This window comes from Selaginella moellendorffii, unplaced genomic scaffold, assembly GCF_000143415.4.
Source record: "Selaginella moellendorffii unplaced genomic scaffold, v1.0 SELMOscaffold_66, whole genome shotgun sequence".
NCBI lineage: Eukaryota > Viridiplantae > Streptophyta > Lycopodiopsida > Selaginellales > Selaginellaceae > Selaginella > Selaginella moellendorffii.
In genome coordinates, this window is record NW_003314327.1 from 696,437 (window position 1) to 710,640 (window position 14,204).

The 14,204-nt window shown below is 50.7% G+C and overlaps 4 protein-coding genes across 4 annotated transcripts; all 4 read left to right on the forward strand.

Moving 5' to 3' along the window:
* The first annotated feature begins 81 nt into the window (after nucleotides 1-81).
* LOC9649673 (glyceraldehyde-3-phosphate dehydrogenase A, chloroplastic) lies at nucleotides 82-1,854 on the forward strand. The gene is made up of 5 exons (XM_002985137.2): nucleotides 82-195; nucleotides 301-405; nucleotides 476-780; nucleotides 854-1,098; nucleotides 1,156-1,854. The coding sequence occupies exons 1-5, from the start codon at nucleotides 145-147 to the stop codon at nucleotides 1,656-1,658; spliced, it is 1,209 nt and encodes a 402-aa protein (XP_002985183.1). The 5' UTR covers nucleotides 82-144; the 3' UTR covers nucleotides 1,659-1,854.
* A 50-nt stretch (nucleotides 1,855-1,904) lies between these two features.
* On the forward strand, nucleotides 1,905-3,548 carry LOC112340561 (pentatricopeptide repeat-containing protein At5g01110-like). Its single transcript, XM_024659206.1, has 2 exons — nucleotides 1,905-2,172; nucleotides 2,398-3,548. Exons 1-2 carry the CDS (start codon nucleotides 1,906-1,908, stop codon nucleotides 3,481-3,483), a joined length of 1,353 nt encoding a protein of 450 aa, XP_024514974.1. The 5' UTR covers nucleotide 1,905; the 3' UTR covers nucleotides 3,484-3,548.
* Nucleotides 3,549-3,683: 135 nt separating this feature from the next.
* LOC9649312 (histone H3.3) lies at nucleotides 3,684-4,697 on the forward strand. The gene is made up of 5 exons (XM_002985139.2): nucleotides 3,684-3,893; nucleotides 3,950-4,107; nucleotides 4,182-4,256; nucleotides 4,336-4,411; nucleotides 4,476-4,697. The coding sequence occupies exons 1-5, from the start codon at nucleotides 3,845-3,847 to the stop codon at nucleotides 4,532-4,534; spliced, it is 417 nt and encodes a 138-aa protein (XP_002985185.2). The 5' UTR covers nucleotides 3,684-3,844; the 3' UTR covers nucleotides 4,535-4,697.
* On the forward strand, nucleotides 4,543-5,990 carry LOC9649313 (serine/threonine-protein kinase-like protein At3g51990). The gene has a single exon (XM_002985140.2). It carries the CDS (start codon nucleotides 4,794-4,796, stop codon nucleotides 5,955-5,957), a length of 1,164 nt encoding a protein of 387 aa, XP_002985186.2. The 5' UTR covers nucleotides 4,543-4,793; the 3' UTR covers nucleotides 5,958-5,990.
* Nucleotides 5,991-14,204: the final 8,214 nt, after the last annotated feature.

Consider the following 14,204-nt stretch of genomic DNA (forward strand, 5'->3'; position numbering starts at 1 on the left):
AAATTACCCGCTAATGGGGAGAATTATTTCGGGAATTAGCGCTAATCGAAGCTCTAGCGAGGAGGAGATAGATAGCACAGTTCTAGGCTTATTTGCTGGCCTCTTTGTTGTGTGGAGAGGAAGAAGTGGCGGATTGAGGCGGCCATGGCGGCAGCGTCCATCACGCCGGCGTGTGTCCGATGCAATGCCGCTGCTGTAAGTCTCAATCATCGCGGAATTCTCTGTTCTAGCGCTAGAATCCACGAGATTTCTCGCCGTTTGTCACATTTGCATTGATCGATTGGAAATATACTGGCGCAGAGCAAGGGCTTCTCGGATTTCTCCGGCCTCAAGAGCAAGAACGCCGTCACATTCGGGAGAGGCGCCGAGGATTTGGCGTCCAGAGTTGCCGCCCAGACTTGCAAGGTTTGAAAATCTTCTCGTCTATCGCTTTTCTCCCCTTTCTACTTTCATTATAGATGCTATGAGAGTGTAGGTTTCGAGCTCTGGTGGAGCCAAGCGCGCTGTTGCCGAGGCCAAGATCAAAGTTGCGATCAATGGATTTGGAAGAATTGGCCGGAACTTCATCCGCTGCTGGCACGGCAGGAAGGACTCGCCATTGGACGTGATTGTCATCAACGACACTGGCGGTGTCAAGCAAGCATCCCATCTCCTCAAATACGATTCCATGCTTGGAACCTTCGACGCCGACGTGAAAGTATCTGGAGACAGCGCCATCTCGGTTGATGGCAAAGTCATCAAGGTGGTCTCCAACCGAGATCCTCTCAAGTTGCCATGGGGGTGAGCGAAAAAAAAGATGGAAAAAGTTCTCTCGAATTCTTTTCTTTGCTAAAGTTGATTGTTCTTCTTCCAGAGAGCTTGGAGTGGATCTCGTGATCGAAGGCACCGGCGTCTTCGTGGATCAAGAAGGCGCTGGCAAACACTTAAAAGCCGGTGCCAAGAAGGTGCTCATCACAGCCCCTGGAAAGGGTGCCATTCCAACGTACGTCGTCGGAGTGAACGCCGAGCAATACAGTCCCACGGAGCCGATCATCAGCAACGCCTCCTGCACGACGAACTGCCTGGCTCCCTTCGTCAAAGTCCTGGATGAGAAGTTCGGTAAGTTCCTCCAAAAGCTCTCTCTCGATCGATGCTAGAAACTCTTGCAACTTCCAGGGATCATCAAGGGAACCATGACAACAACACACTCGTACACCGGAGACCAGCGCCTGCTCGACGCCAGCCACCGGGACCTCCGCCGAGCTCGCGCCGCGGCGCTCAACATCGTCCCCACCTCCACGGGGGCCGCCAAGGCGGTGGCGCTCGTCCTCCCCAAGCTCAAAGGCAAGCTCAACGGCATCGCGCTCCGGGTACCCACGCCAAACGTCTCGGTGGTCGATCTGGTGGTGCAAGTCGAGAAGAAAACCTTCGCCGAGGAGGTGAACGCCGCGTTCCGCGAGGCCGCGGACAAGGCGCTCAACGGGATCCTGGCGGTGTGCGACGAGCCGCTGGTGTCGGTCGACTTTAGGTGCTCGGACGTCTCGTCAACGATCGATTCGTCGCTCACCATGGTGATGGGCGATGATATGGTCAAGGTGGTAGCGTGGTATGATAACGAGTGGGGCTACTCGCAGAGAGTGGTGGATCTCGCCAACATCGTCGCCGAGCAGTGGAAGTGATGGTCTTCGAGCGAGAAATTTCAAATCGAAGGAAGCATGGATGGAGATTGATAGAGCTGCTGGAGCCGGATTTTCGTTCGATTTAGAGCCCACATTTTGACCGGAGCTCGGAAAGAAGAAGAAAGGAATTCCATCTCGCTGTGTATTTCTATGGCATCAATAAGGACGCATAAACCCTGAAGCAGGGGTTTTTGTCTACCGTACATTTTAGATCTCGTTCTTACTATTAGGGTTCTTGGGCCAGTGGATGCTGAAATTTTTGAAATCGTTTCAGCTGCGTCGCCAATGCAGCAGCGTGGCTACTGTCGGATCATCGCCGACGCCTAGGGTTAAAGATGGAAGGCTGGCGATCTCAGCCAGGCTGATGCTGAGGCGATTGGAGGCGGCACCGAGCCAGCAATGCCGGCAGGATGTGCTGCGATCCAAGCTAGGTCTGATGCGCAACTGCAATTTCTGGAAGCCGCTGATCCAGACGCTGCAGAAGAAGGCCAGGAGCAAATTCCTGTGCATCGAGGTGAGTGGAGTTTCTAGGAAGAGGTCGTCGTTCTTTTTGTTTTAGTTTTTCTTTGTTAGTGAGATGTTCTTGCTCGTATTCCGGTACGCATTCCTTGATAGTTTTTCTTTTTCTTCGTGTTCTTAGAACTTTTGCTCCTGGGACTTCTTTCGGTCAGGATCATATTCTCTGTTCCTTGATAGTTTCTCTTGGGATTTCTTTCGAACTCCTGCATTCCCTTGTCAGGTTTTCGACTGGATCAGGCAAGAGTTCCCTGATGCTAGCAAGCCTCAGATATACTCAAACATGATCGCGTACGCCGGAAGCATTGGAATGCCACAGCTCGCTCACGCTTGGGTCTCCGAGATGAAGATCAAAGGAATCAAGATGTCCACGCCGACGTACAATGCTCTGGTAAGCGTCTTCTGCCGGAGTGGAGAGATTGAAGCGGCCGAAAAGATGCTCGAGAACATGAAATGGGCCGAGTGCCCACCCAACGTCTCCACTTACAACACGATTCTAGCGGCATACGGCAGAAGCTCGGACATCGTCCAGATGGAAAAATGGCTGGAAGAACTGAGGAAAGCCGGGCTCACTCCCAACGTAGTCACTTACAACACGCTGCTCTTCTCCTACTTGAAGAAGGGAAGCCTTGCGAAGGTTGACGAGACATACAGGGAGATGCAACTCTCTTGCAAGCCGGACGTCTTCACCTTCGGGATCTTGCTACACGGATATCAAAAGCTCAACATGGTGGAGAGGATGGAGCAGGCTTTTGCGGATCGGCAAAAGAGCGGGCTTCCAGTCGGTGCTATCGCTGCTCAACGTATGATCCGGGTTTACACCAAGAACAAGATGTTCTCCAAGATCAAAGACATAACAGCCATCCTGGAGCAGGCTCCGAGAACCGTCTACACGACTCGTCTCAACGGAGTGATCCTGGACGCGTTTCTAAGCGCCGGTGGCTTCGACCAGGTGGAGCACGAGATGAAGAGAGTTGTGAAGCAAGGCAGAGCTTTCATGGACCCGGAGGTGCTGGACGAGGTGGTTTCGGCGTTCTTCGAGAACTCGGCAGCCGAGAACCTGGGCGGGCTTTACAGATCCATGAAGGCGGTTTCAAGGTGGCGGATGTATGCTTCGACTTACGAGCTGCTCGTCCGGGGTTTCGCAAAGCACGGCGACGGCAAGATGGCGATGGAGGTTTCCGAAGATATGGAGATGGCGGGATGGAAGTGGTCAGTGGACACGATGCAGGTGTTATACGATGTGTTCAAGAAGGCGGGCGATAGAGAAAAGCTGGGCCTCATCGTCGAGAAGATGGAAAAGCTGTGAGCCAATCTTTTCTCTTCTCTTTTCTCTCTCAAGGTGATGCCTGATAGACTTTGTTGTGGATTCGATGACCAAGGAGCCGCGAATTCCTCCCAGCAAGTAAATCTCATGTAAAAAAATCGAGTTTTTACGACTGTGCCCCTTTAAAGAAAGGGGCATTAAAGCAGGGGTTGCTATTTTAGGCGGAATATCCTGGTGTCGTGGAGAAAAGATTCTCTCATTGGATCCCTTGGAGCTGGGCGGGAAATGGACCTAGCTCCAGGGCTCGATCAAGAGAAGGGGAGGAGGAGCAGTGTGATCTCGGCGCCCTACCCGTGATCAGCCGGCGGTAGGGGATCGCAGGAGCGAGAGGAGGGTTTTTGCCATGGCCAAGAGGAGGAAATCGACGCCGAGGAAGCGAGGGCGACCACCAGGTAGGCGGCTTTTCTTTGAGATTGTTGGGGTGCGGTTTGATCCATGGAGTGCGCAGCGGGCGGCGATGGCGCTGGGACGAGCAGAGCCGGCGCCCAGCAGAACAAGCCGCACGGCAAGCGCAGGTTTAAGCCCGGGACTGTGGCGTTGCGGGAGATCCGACGCTTTCAAAAGAGTTATGAGCTCCTTCTCAGGCCATTGCCATTCGCAAGAGTGGTGAGTTCTCCAAGTTCTTTTTTTTTTTCCTCTCTTTTTTGCCTCTCTAGTCTCTGACAAAGCTTTTGCGATAGGTGAGAGAGATCACGAACGTTTTCTCGTCGGAGGTATCCAGATGGACTGCCGAAGGATTGATAGCTCTCCAAGAGGTCGAAAGAGCGTTCCTTTTCTTCTTTGTTCTTTCTTTTCGTGGTTTCTCGCTTGAAATCTTTGCTTTGTTTTGCACAGGCTGCCGAGGACTACCTTGTTCATCTCTTCGAAGACACCAACTTATGTGCCATTCACGGCAAGAGAGTCACCATAAGTAAGCATTTGAAAGAGAGAAAAGAGTTCTTTGTTTTGGAGCTGGCTGACAGTTTCTATACCAGTGCCCAAGGACTTACATTTGGCCCGTCGACTAAGAGGAGCCTCCGAACGGTTCGTTTGATACTTTTTCTTTTTACGTTATCTCCTCTCTCGCGCGGCCGGTTTCCTCGTCGAGGGCCGGGTCATTGTTTGTATCCTTGGCGATTATTCCTAGGCTTTGTTCGCCGCGTCTATCTAATTCTGCCCCTCAGTGTAGCCTTTGCTTCTCAAGGGCGGCCATCAAACAGCCATGCCATCGACTCCATCAACGAAATTCTCGAGCTTCCGCTACTTCGATCCTTCAGGTCTTACTTAAAGTTTCCATTTTATCTCTAAGCTCTATGGGAGCTCTCTCCAAGCTCTGGTGTCTTGGTCCGAGGCGCTGTCAGGACCGGGTTAGGCTGCTCACAATCTACAAGTTTAGAGACTTGGAGCTGGCCACTGGCAACTTTGCCGAGGAGAACTTGCTGGGACGGGGAAGCTATGGCTCGGTTTACAAGGCAGTCCTCAAGAACGGCCAGCTTGCAGCGGTGAAGCGGGCCACTTGCACCACCGCGAATCCTTCCACCAGCAAGGAGCGCTTTATCCTCTCCCAGATCGAGTGCCCTCACGTCGTCAACTTGCTGGGCTTCTGCGAGCGCAACGACGAAGTCCTCCTGGTTGTGGAGTTCATGGCCAACGGCAGCTTGCACGACGTGCTCCACTCCAAGCTCTCGTCCTCGAGCCTCAGCTGGTCGCGCCGGGTCCGCATCGCAGTCCAGACCGCAAGGGCGCTCCACGCGCTCCACAGCTCTACGCCGCAGATCATCCACAGGGACGTGAAGAGCTCCAACGTTTTGATCGACGCGAATTGGAACGCTCGGCTGGGGGACTTTGGCCTGGCGCTGCGAGGCGACACCAAGGACATCATGTGTACTCCGGCGGGAACGCTCGGCTACGTGGACCCGCGCTACGACAAGCCCGAGAAGGTCGGGCCCAAGATCGACGTCTTCAGTTTTGGCGTGCTCCTCCTGGAGCTCATCTCCGGCCGCCAAGTTATCGACGACAGGATGTCTCCAGTCCGCATGGTGGACTGGGCGTTGCCGCTGATCAAGCAGGGGAGGGCTCTGGCTATCTGCGACCCGCGCGTGAGGATCCCGGAGGGAGAGGCAGCAGGGATCAAGCGGATGGCGGTGCTGGCGGCGCGGTGCGTGAGGCGGGAAAGCAAGCGGCCGTGCATGGGTGATATCGTGCTCACGCTGTGCCAGATCCAGCGCGACCGCTTCCATACTTCCAGGAGCAGCAGGAAGATGGTGATCAAGCGCGCGATACTTTCGTGTCCCAAGGACACCGGAGTGATTAGTTTTGATGAGCGATTCTCCTCGTCCTCGAAGTCGAAGTCGAAGTGGAGCTTGCAGCAGGGAGGAGACCAGCAGAAAGTGATTAAAGTGGATGTTCCGTATCGAAAGTTGGAGTTTCCACCACCCATCAATCAGCCAGTCACTCTGAGAAGTAGCCACATTTGAATTCTCAGGAATGCCAGATTGGCTTGCAAAGAACTAAGAAAAAATTGGCCTGCAAAGAATAAAGAACTAACTATTTAGCATGATTTATCAAAATAATGGTTAGAAGTACTTGTTTAATTTATACTTTGATTTCTGAGTTTTAGTAGAATGGAATTAGCGTCCCGATCCAAAGAACCCTTGACACAGTGAAAATTTAGGGTTCTTGAGGGCTAGGTTTTGAATATATATATATATATATATATATATATATATATATATATATATATATATATATATATATATATATATGTATATACATATATATATATATATATATATATATATATCTATATATGTATATACATATATATACCTCTGTGTGTGTGTGTGTATTTATGTATAATCTCTATATGGATATAATGGTTTAAATAATTATTTTAGGTTTGAATTTTAACTATTTAAACTCATTAAGGTGTGACAGAAACAATTTATGAAGGAATAAATTAAAGCTAATTTATTTGAGTTAGAATTTGTAAAGATTTTTTATCAATGTCATTCTCACCCTCTAAAATAACAAGAGCTTTGTCTGTAACTTTCTATTTGGCCACAATAGAAAGAAGTTGGCAATCTTAATTAGGCCACAAGATTGGTGATTACAGTGGCGAGCCTTTGCCACCCGCGGTGTACGATCTGGATCGCGAACGCGCGAAATCAGAGTGGCGCAGCAGAAGCGTGGTCTTGAAGCTTGCCATGAGGCAAGGCTGTCAAGGTTAAGGAAGTAGTTCCCGAGTGTTCAAAGAGAGGGCTTTGAACGAAAGTCGATGGTCAAGGACTTTCACACTTGTGCAAGAACCATGTTATAGTGGTCAGAGGACTTGCCAAGCGAGATTGGCAAGTCAGGGGAACAAATACCCTAGTTGAAGGTGATAACTTCAAAAAGGGTGGGCCATGGGGCCAAGCATGGAGGAGTCCATGTATGATCACAAACTTGTCAAGTGAGAGGACTTGGCAGTGCGGGGGAATTAGGTTCCTAAGTTGTGATCTGTAGCGCGCTTTAAGTATAAGTTGGTGCACCGGCGTGGGGAGTCACGCCAGGCATCTTGTGTGATGCCGTCCGTAGATGCATATACGGAGGTTGGGTTCGAGTCCCGACCCTCTAGTGCTTGGGTTCGAGTCCCAAATCACTAGGGCGTGGTGATGCTTTGGAATATGAGGACACTCATATTTCGGTGGTCATGGACTCTCAGTGTGGAGACTGGTTTGGGCACACCGCCAAGCGAGGGATGCCTCGGAGTCGTGATGCACGGTTAGATTGCTTAGTGTGAAAGCTCGGCATATCTAACTTGAACGCTTTGGTGCAAGTGGCACCAAATACGTGGTGAGTGAGATGGGGACACCTAATCTCGGTTGCTATGAACCCTTGGCCGTAAGGGCTAGCTTGGGTGCACCGCCAAGTGTGGGGGATGCCCCCGGGGTTATAGTCAACAACTTAAAGGTCTAGAAGACCAAATACCTCTTGGCAACTCTGTTAAAGTGCCAAGGTGAGATCACTAGGTGATCTTATGGCCAAATAAGGACAAGGTCCTTGGTTGGCTAAAGAATGAAGTTCCTGGTTCAAAATGTTGAAATTGAACTGTTTAAGGTGGTGTGGCTTGGTCATGATGACCAAGTGGGAAGAGCACCTAACGGAAATAAACTATGTTCGTGCGATGGCATAGTGAGTTCGAGGAAAGTAGTCTCTATAAGAGACCCATGGGAGGGTCACGAAGTTGGGCCGTGGATAGAGCCCATAGCAGAAGATGCTAAAGAGACGTGCTAGGGGTGAACATCCTCCGGACTTGGCAAAGAAGAGTCTTTGCTATGGAACCGAAAGGATACCTCAAAAATGGAGGTAGCGATACTATGTTGCTGGGTGCAACAATCAAGGGTAGGAGTAAAGGACTAGTGGCCAAGTTTGGGCCATAGAATTTAATGGAAGGGATCCAAATGGCAAAGTTAGCCAAGGAACACTAATGTGTTTGATGCTAACGGTTTGTGGGAAAGGAAGTGGACTTCCAAGGATGGATTCCTAAGTGCTCCAATTTGGCGAAGTAAAAGCTCCAAGTGAGGGAGCGGCAAAGTAGCCAAAAGATAAGGCCGTGGACAGCCTTAGCACCAAAATATGATAACTGGAACTCAGTGCCCAAAGGTGGCATAAAATCGAACAGAGGATGATAGTGCCCTCAAGTGGAGAACTTCCTAGGATGAGGAAGTGGAGTTGCACAATATGTGCAATGCAAGGTGTCGGAGACACCTAGGAAATTGACTTCGAGAAGTCAGAATTAAAAGTTCCAAGGTGCATGGATTATGTCGAGGGAAAGTGAGACCACTCGAGAACGAGTAGTGGGATCGAGTTAGAGAAGGTGACTCTAAGAGGTTTAGTGAGAACTAAACCAATAAAAAGAGAGAACCACCACAAGTGGTCAAATGAGCCTCTAAGTTGGAGAGGCTATGCTCCTTACAGGACGGACAAGGCATGGTGAGCCTTTGGTGTCAAACCATAGACAAATATTGGCTAGGTGCCAAGGATGGAAATGGTAACACGTGTGGGTGTTACTTTATGAAAGGGTTTACTGTTCGATGAGGACATCGAACTTTGTCTATGGGTGGTGGAGTTGTGAGACACAAAATCCCTAGGCCCCAAAGTGGAGCCGGAAGGGTGCCATGTGGTGGTGGCCGAAGCGAAAACCAAACGAGCGTAACACGTTTGGACTAAAAGCTCCGACTCGAAAGGTTGAGAGCAGGAGTGGAACTCCCAACAAAGGGCTCAAGGAACAAGCACGAAGCGAGCAATAAGCGAAGCTCCTAAAAGGGACCCAAAAAGGACCAACACATGACACGAGGAAGTGTCCGAGATGGACCCAAGTTCGGGTCCGAAGTGGAGTCCGAGATGGATCCGAAGTGGAGTCCGAGGTGGACCCGAGATGGAGTCCGAGATGGAGTCCGAGGTGGAGTCCGAGGTGGAGTCTGAGATGGACCCGAGATGGAGTCCGAGGTGGAGTCCGAGATGGACCCGAGATGGACCCGAAATGGAGTCCGAGATGGAGTCCGAGATGGACCCGAGATGGAGTCCGAGATGGACCCGAGATGGAGTCCGAGGTGGAGTCCGAGATGGACCCGAGATGGACCCGAGATGGAGTCTGAGATGGACCCGAGATGAAGTCCGAGGTGGAGTCCGAGATGGACCCGAGATGGACCCGAGATGGACCCGAGATGGAGTCTGAGATGGACCCGAGATGGAGTCCGAGGTGGAGTCCGAGATGGACCCGAGATGGACCCGAGATGGACCCGAAATGGAGTCCGAGATGGACCCGAGATGGAGTCCGAGATGGACACGAGATGGAGTCCGAGATGGAGTCCGAGATGGACCCGAGATGGAGTCTGAGGTCGAGACCGAGATCGAGACCGAGACCGGAACCGAGACCGAGACCGAGATCGGGACCGAGACCGAGACCGGGGCCGAGGCCAAGACCAAGCCCAAGTCCGAGTCCGAGTCCGAGTCCGAGTCCGAGTCCGAGTCCGAGTCCGAGTCCGAGTCCGAGTTCGAGTCTGAGAGGGTGAAAGCCCAAAGCGTTCGTCTCCCAGACCCTAGGGGGTTTGGTGAGCTCCAAAAGTATAGTAGGGGGGAGGACTGCAGTGGAGCCAGTTTGGCCAGGAAAGGCCAGTTTGGCCCAGGAAGGCCGGACCCAGTGTTGGGTGATGAGCTGCCCACTGGGAAGTCCAAGACTAGAGTGAACACGGACCGACAAGTGGGGTAGCTTGGTGAAGTGTTCAAGAGCCGGCTCTAGTTCCCCCGGGAGATCGACTGGCCGATGCTCCCAGTCCAAGTGTGGGTGGCACTACCTACTTGGATACCTGTCGTGGCTCAACGGAACCTCGCTCTAAGCCCATGGCTAGAGCACCTAAAGGCAATAAGCAGAGAGAGTACCCATGAGGCTTGCGTAAGGCCACGGTGTTCCGAAACGTTGTCCCGAAGGCCCAGACTGTGGAAAGGCAGAGGAGTAGTTCTCTGGTGTAGTGACTAAGGATACAGTCGTGTGGTGAGGAAGTCCCAGAGGACTGTGGGACTTAGTGGTCGGGCCTATGGGCCTTGATCCAGTGGCAGTGTTGGCGAATACGGTCATGGCCAGAAAGGGGCTTGGTAGGGATCAGAAAGGGGATATTGGGGAGGGCTATTCCCCATGTCTGTGGGCATCTTAAGGATGCTAAGGAGTGGATCGGGGATGATCCCTCATGGACGGATGGCCCAGTCTTTGAGAGACAGGACTGTGGTGTAGGTGGTGTTAGACCACCGGTGTGACCAAGGTGAAAGGGCATGGCCTAGCGTAACGGGCTGGTATGTTGGTGGTACCTTGGAGTGCTGGTCATGGGATCGGACACGTGGAGCACTTGGACCAAGTGCTAAGGTTGAGTGGCATGGATGCCATTCTCAGGGCTAGCAGGCCCCAAGTCTTGAGTTGGACTTATGGAGGTTGTGACTGAGACTCCTCCAAGTGGTCGGAGGTGCAGTTAAGTGACTAAAGTAAAATGGAAAAATTAGTCGCTTACACATACTGTCCAAACCTTTTTCTCCTTCCCTGAGTCTGCTATTGAGGTTGTTCAGAATGTGTATCTGTTCCTCATATGTAAGCTTTGACTTTGAGATGTTGTAAATAATCTCATCTGGAGTCTTGCCCACTAAAAAATAACTTTTGTGAGTAACCTTCATGTAAACACAAACAATACGTACTTTCATGACAAGCAATCTCTATTATAATATCAAACCACTCCTTTGGGCATCGAGGGTCAGACACACTAAATAATTTCTTTACCTTTGTCTTCTTTGTGTTGTTGATTTTCTTGTCAATTGCAGCTAAATGCTTCGAGAGTTCTTGATCATTTTCAGCTCGATGCAACTATGCATATGCATCTTGCTTAACCTTCACCAATGGCTGAAAACAACACAAACATTCTATGATAAGAAGTATACTTGGAAGAACATACCTTACTCCGCACAGCTGTCATAAAAGCCACTAGATTCTTGTACCATCTATTGGCATCCTGATGACCTCGTTGATGCCGAATAAGTGATGCTAAATCATCACCATAATGGCTGCGGACTGCATCCTCGTCGAGATTGGCAAGAAACCGGATCTGCTCGATATCATGTATTGGGCTTTGTTTCTGCACTGCAAACTGTCCCAGCCTGCAAAACACAAATTGTTAAAAGTGATTGAAGAGGGAGAGGTACTTACGCATTAATTTTGTGGCAAGCTATCACAAGCCTTGCCACATCTAGAGATCCTCTCGCGTGTACATGTCCAACCGGAACATTAATGTGATAGACAAGATCGTCTCGGAAGCATTCTCAAATGCACTTCATCCACACGCACCAGTGATGATTCCCGTCGATAATGTAAAACATTTTCCCCACAAATTGTTAAGTCTCAGGATGGCTCATAAGCTTGATGTCAAATTCGCGGGACTTCATTTTCCAAATGTCATCCCAATCCCTCTCGATTTCCGGTGACATCGAGAGGGTATTTGTCATTCTTGGCTTGAAGACCGAAACAAGGAACGTACCTATGTTTGTCCCAAGGCCGTTCTGTTTGTATAGACTATAGATGTCCATGTTGACAAAGTGCGGTGAAGCAGACCGAACAATGTTTGTCTGAGTGAATCGACATAGTGGGATTTCTCGGATCATGTCTCCTAGGCCTTCCCACTTGAGAGATTCTAGAGTCGTGTGAATGGCCTTCTCTTTAGTTCTCAAAACTATCTCTTGGAAGCGCTTGTCGACAATGTGTTTAGGTAGCTCCACTTCTCTTTCAGCTTCAGCTATACCTCCAGTAGCACCATTATCAGATCTAGCCCCCGACTCGGGCCCAACACCCCTGTCAGGTGCACTTGGGCACTGCTCCGTTTGTGAATATGTTAAGAGTAGTGGAATTTGTGGTTGTGGCAGCAATGGTAGTGATAACAATGGTTGTGCTGGTGGTGGTGATGATGGTGGCGGTGGTGGTGGTAATGGTGGTGATGATGGTGGTGGTGGGAATGGTGGTGATGACGGTGGTGGTGGTAATGGTGGTGATGACGGTGGTGGTGGTAATGGTAGTGATGACGGTGGTGGTGGTAATGGTGGTGATGAAGGTAGAGGTGGCAATGGTGGTGAAGGTGGTGGCAGTGGTAATGGTGGTGGTGGCATTGATGGCGGTGGTGGGGGTGCATGTGGACTGGAGCTATCTGGTTGCGAAGACGGTAGAGTTGTCGCTGTGGAAATTTTTATTTAAAGGTCAACTTGATTGTCGTCCTGGATCTCATTTTCCTCATGTCTTCTCTTTGATCCAACATCCCTCTCCTTTTGTAGTTGTTTCCGTTTCTGAAAATAAAAAAAACTCATTATAAATTATAAATGCATAAGAAGAGGGGAACAGGGTGTGGGCTCGGTGCAGGCGCCAGTTCACCGGCAAACCAGGCCGCCCTAAGCACCTTGGCCGGCCTATGCCAAGGCCAAGCGCCCGAGAACCTTGCCTTGGCACTTGGAGGCGGGCCGGTTTGCTGGCGAACCGGTCCACCTCCAAGCGCCAAGGCCGGCTCACGGGCGCTTGGCCTTGGTGCTTGGTGCGGGCACCAATCCGCCTCCAAGTGCCAAGGCTGGCCCGGGCCAAATGCCCGGGCCGGGCACTTGGCGCAGGCGCCAGTTCGCCCCCAAGCCCCTTGGCCGGCTCACGCCAAATGCTCGGCACAGGCACTTGGCACAGGGCCCCCAAACGCTTTGCCAGCCCGCACGGAGTGCCGGGCCTGGGCACTTGGACTTGTCTGGCTTGCGCCAAATGCCTGGTGTGGGCATTTGGCACAAGCACTTGGCGCGGGCACCGGCCCGCCCCCAAGCGCCTTTGCTGGCCTGCACGGACTTCCACCAGCACCACCTTGGTGCTGGTTTGCCAGCGTACCAGCCTGCCATGGCTGGCCCAGGTGGAGTGCCCGGCCAAATGCCCAGCCCAGGCACTTGGCAGCGGCGGCGGCAGTGCTGGGCACGGCATGGCAGCAGTGGTGCTGGGCAGTGGTGGCCCTAGGCAGCACGGCGCTGGCGTGGCGTGGCATGGCGTGGGCGATGCTGGGCAGCGGCGGCATGGCAGCGGCGGTGCTGGGCAAGTGGCGGACCTAGGCAGCGCTGCGCTAGGCGTGGCATGGTAGTGGGCGGCGCTCGGCGGCCCTGGACAGCGGCGGCCCTGTGCGTGGCGTGGTGTGGGCGCGGTAGTGCTGGCCGTGGCGGCGCTGGGCGTGGCGTGGGCGCGGGGGTGCTGGGCGTGGCGGCGCAGGGCGTGGCATGGGAGTGGAGGAGGAGAAAAAACTTACTCTTGGCTGCATTCTATTCCCGCAGTCACTCCCAAATCTCCTGCTCTACTTTCTGTAAAATCCTAACGCCTGCGGCCGCCCTAACCCTAACCTAACTTTCATCACAGCCATTCATCGTGGATGCAATAAATCTTCACTGTACAATAAATAATAAATCTAGCATTGTACAATTTCTATTCCGTCCTAGATTTGATCACGTGACAAAGTCCTTTTGAGTTGTAATTTAATAATGGAGGTGTGCTCTAATATGACTATGTCATAATGTGAAATAATGTCACAGACGCATGTGTTGAATTGATCACAGTATGAAATTGTCAGAAAATATAAGATTATTAAATCATAAGGTGTTATTTCCAAAGCAATGTATATAGATAATTTACTATAGGTGATAGATGGTAGTACAAAGATGGAATATATTTAAATGAGTTCAGAAGAATGTGATGATTTCTAGCTTTAATGAAGTACTGAAAATATGTACAATATTTAATTTGTTTAGCAATAGTTGGTTGATGGTAGATCCTAGAATAAAATCATTCCTATTTTTCATATTATGGCACATGCTTGAGGTGATATTTCTTTCCGTTCTACCAAAAGTTAGTGCATATAATAAATTTCAGCATGTTTTTGAATTCAATGTATATAGACTTTTAATATTGTACAACATAGTCCTTTATACTTCATATAGAATTTATTATAACAACATTATTCGATGTTAAATCCTAGAATAAAATTGCCCTTTCTTTTCACATAATGGCATAACACATGTGAGGTGACATTTTGTTATAAAAGTTCAGAGTTCCAAAACCTAAAGACAACAAAATGGAGGGCTTCCTTTTGCATTACCAAGATCACCTACCGCTTTCTTTCTCCCAAAGTCTTATTTCAGAAAGT

Coding starts and splice junctions, on each gene's coding strand:
- LOC9649673 (XM_002985137.2), top strand. CDS start 145: ATGGCGGCAGCGTCCATCACGCCGGCGTGTGTCCGATGCAATGCCGCT. Junction 196..300: donor TCCGATGCAATGCCGCTGCT/GTAAGTCTCAAT, acceptor ATACTGGCGCAG/AGCAAGGGCTTCTCGGATTT. Junction 781..853: donor CCTCTCAAGTTGCCATGGGG/GTGAGCGAAAAA, acceptor TTCTTCTTCCAG/AGAGCTTGGAGTGGATCTCG.
- LOC112340561 (XM_024659206.1), top strand. CDS start 1,906: ATGCTGAAATTTTTGAAATCGTTTCAGCTGCGTCGCCAATGCAGCAGC. Junction 2,173..2,397: donor GCAAATTCCTGTGCATCGAG/GTGAGTGGAGTT, acceptor TTCCCTTGTCAG/GTTTTCGACTGGATCAGGCA.
- LOC9649312 (XM_002985139.2), top strand. CDS start 3,845: ATGGCCAAGAGGAGGAAATCGACGCCGAGGAAGCGAGGGCGACCACCA. Junction 3,894..3,949: donor GAAGCGAGGGCGACCACCAG/GTAGGCGGCTTT, acceptor TGGAGTGCGCAG/CGGGCGGCGATGGCGCTGGG. Junction 4,108..4,181: donor CATTGCCATTCGCAAGAGTG/GTGAGTTCTCCA, acceptor CTTTTGCGATAG/GTGAGAGAGATCACGAACGT.
- LOC9649313 (XM_002985140.2), top strand. CDS start 4,794: ATGGGAGCTCTCTCCAAGCTCTGGTGTCTTGGTCCGAGGCGCTGTCAG.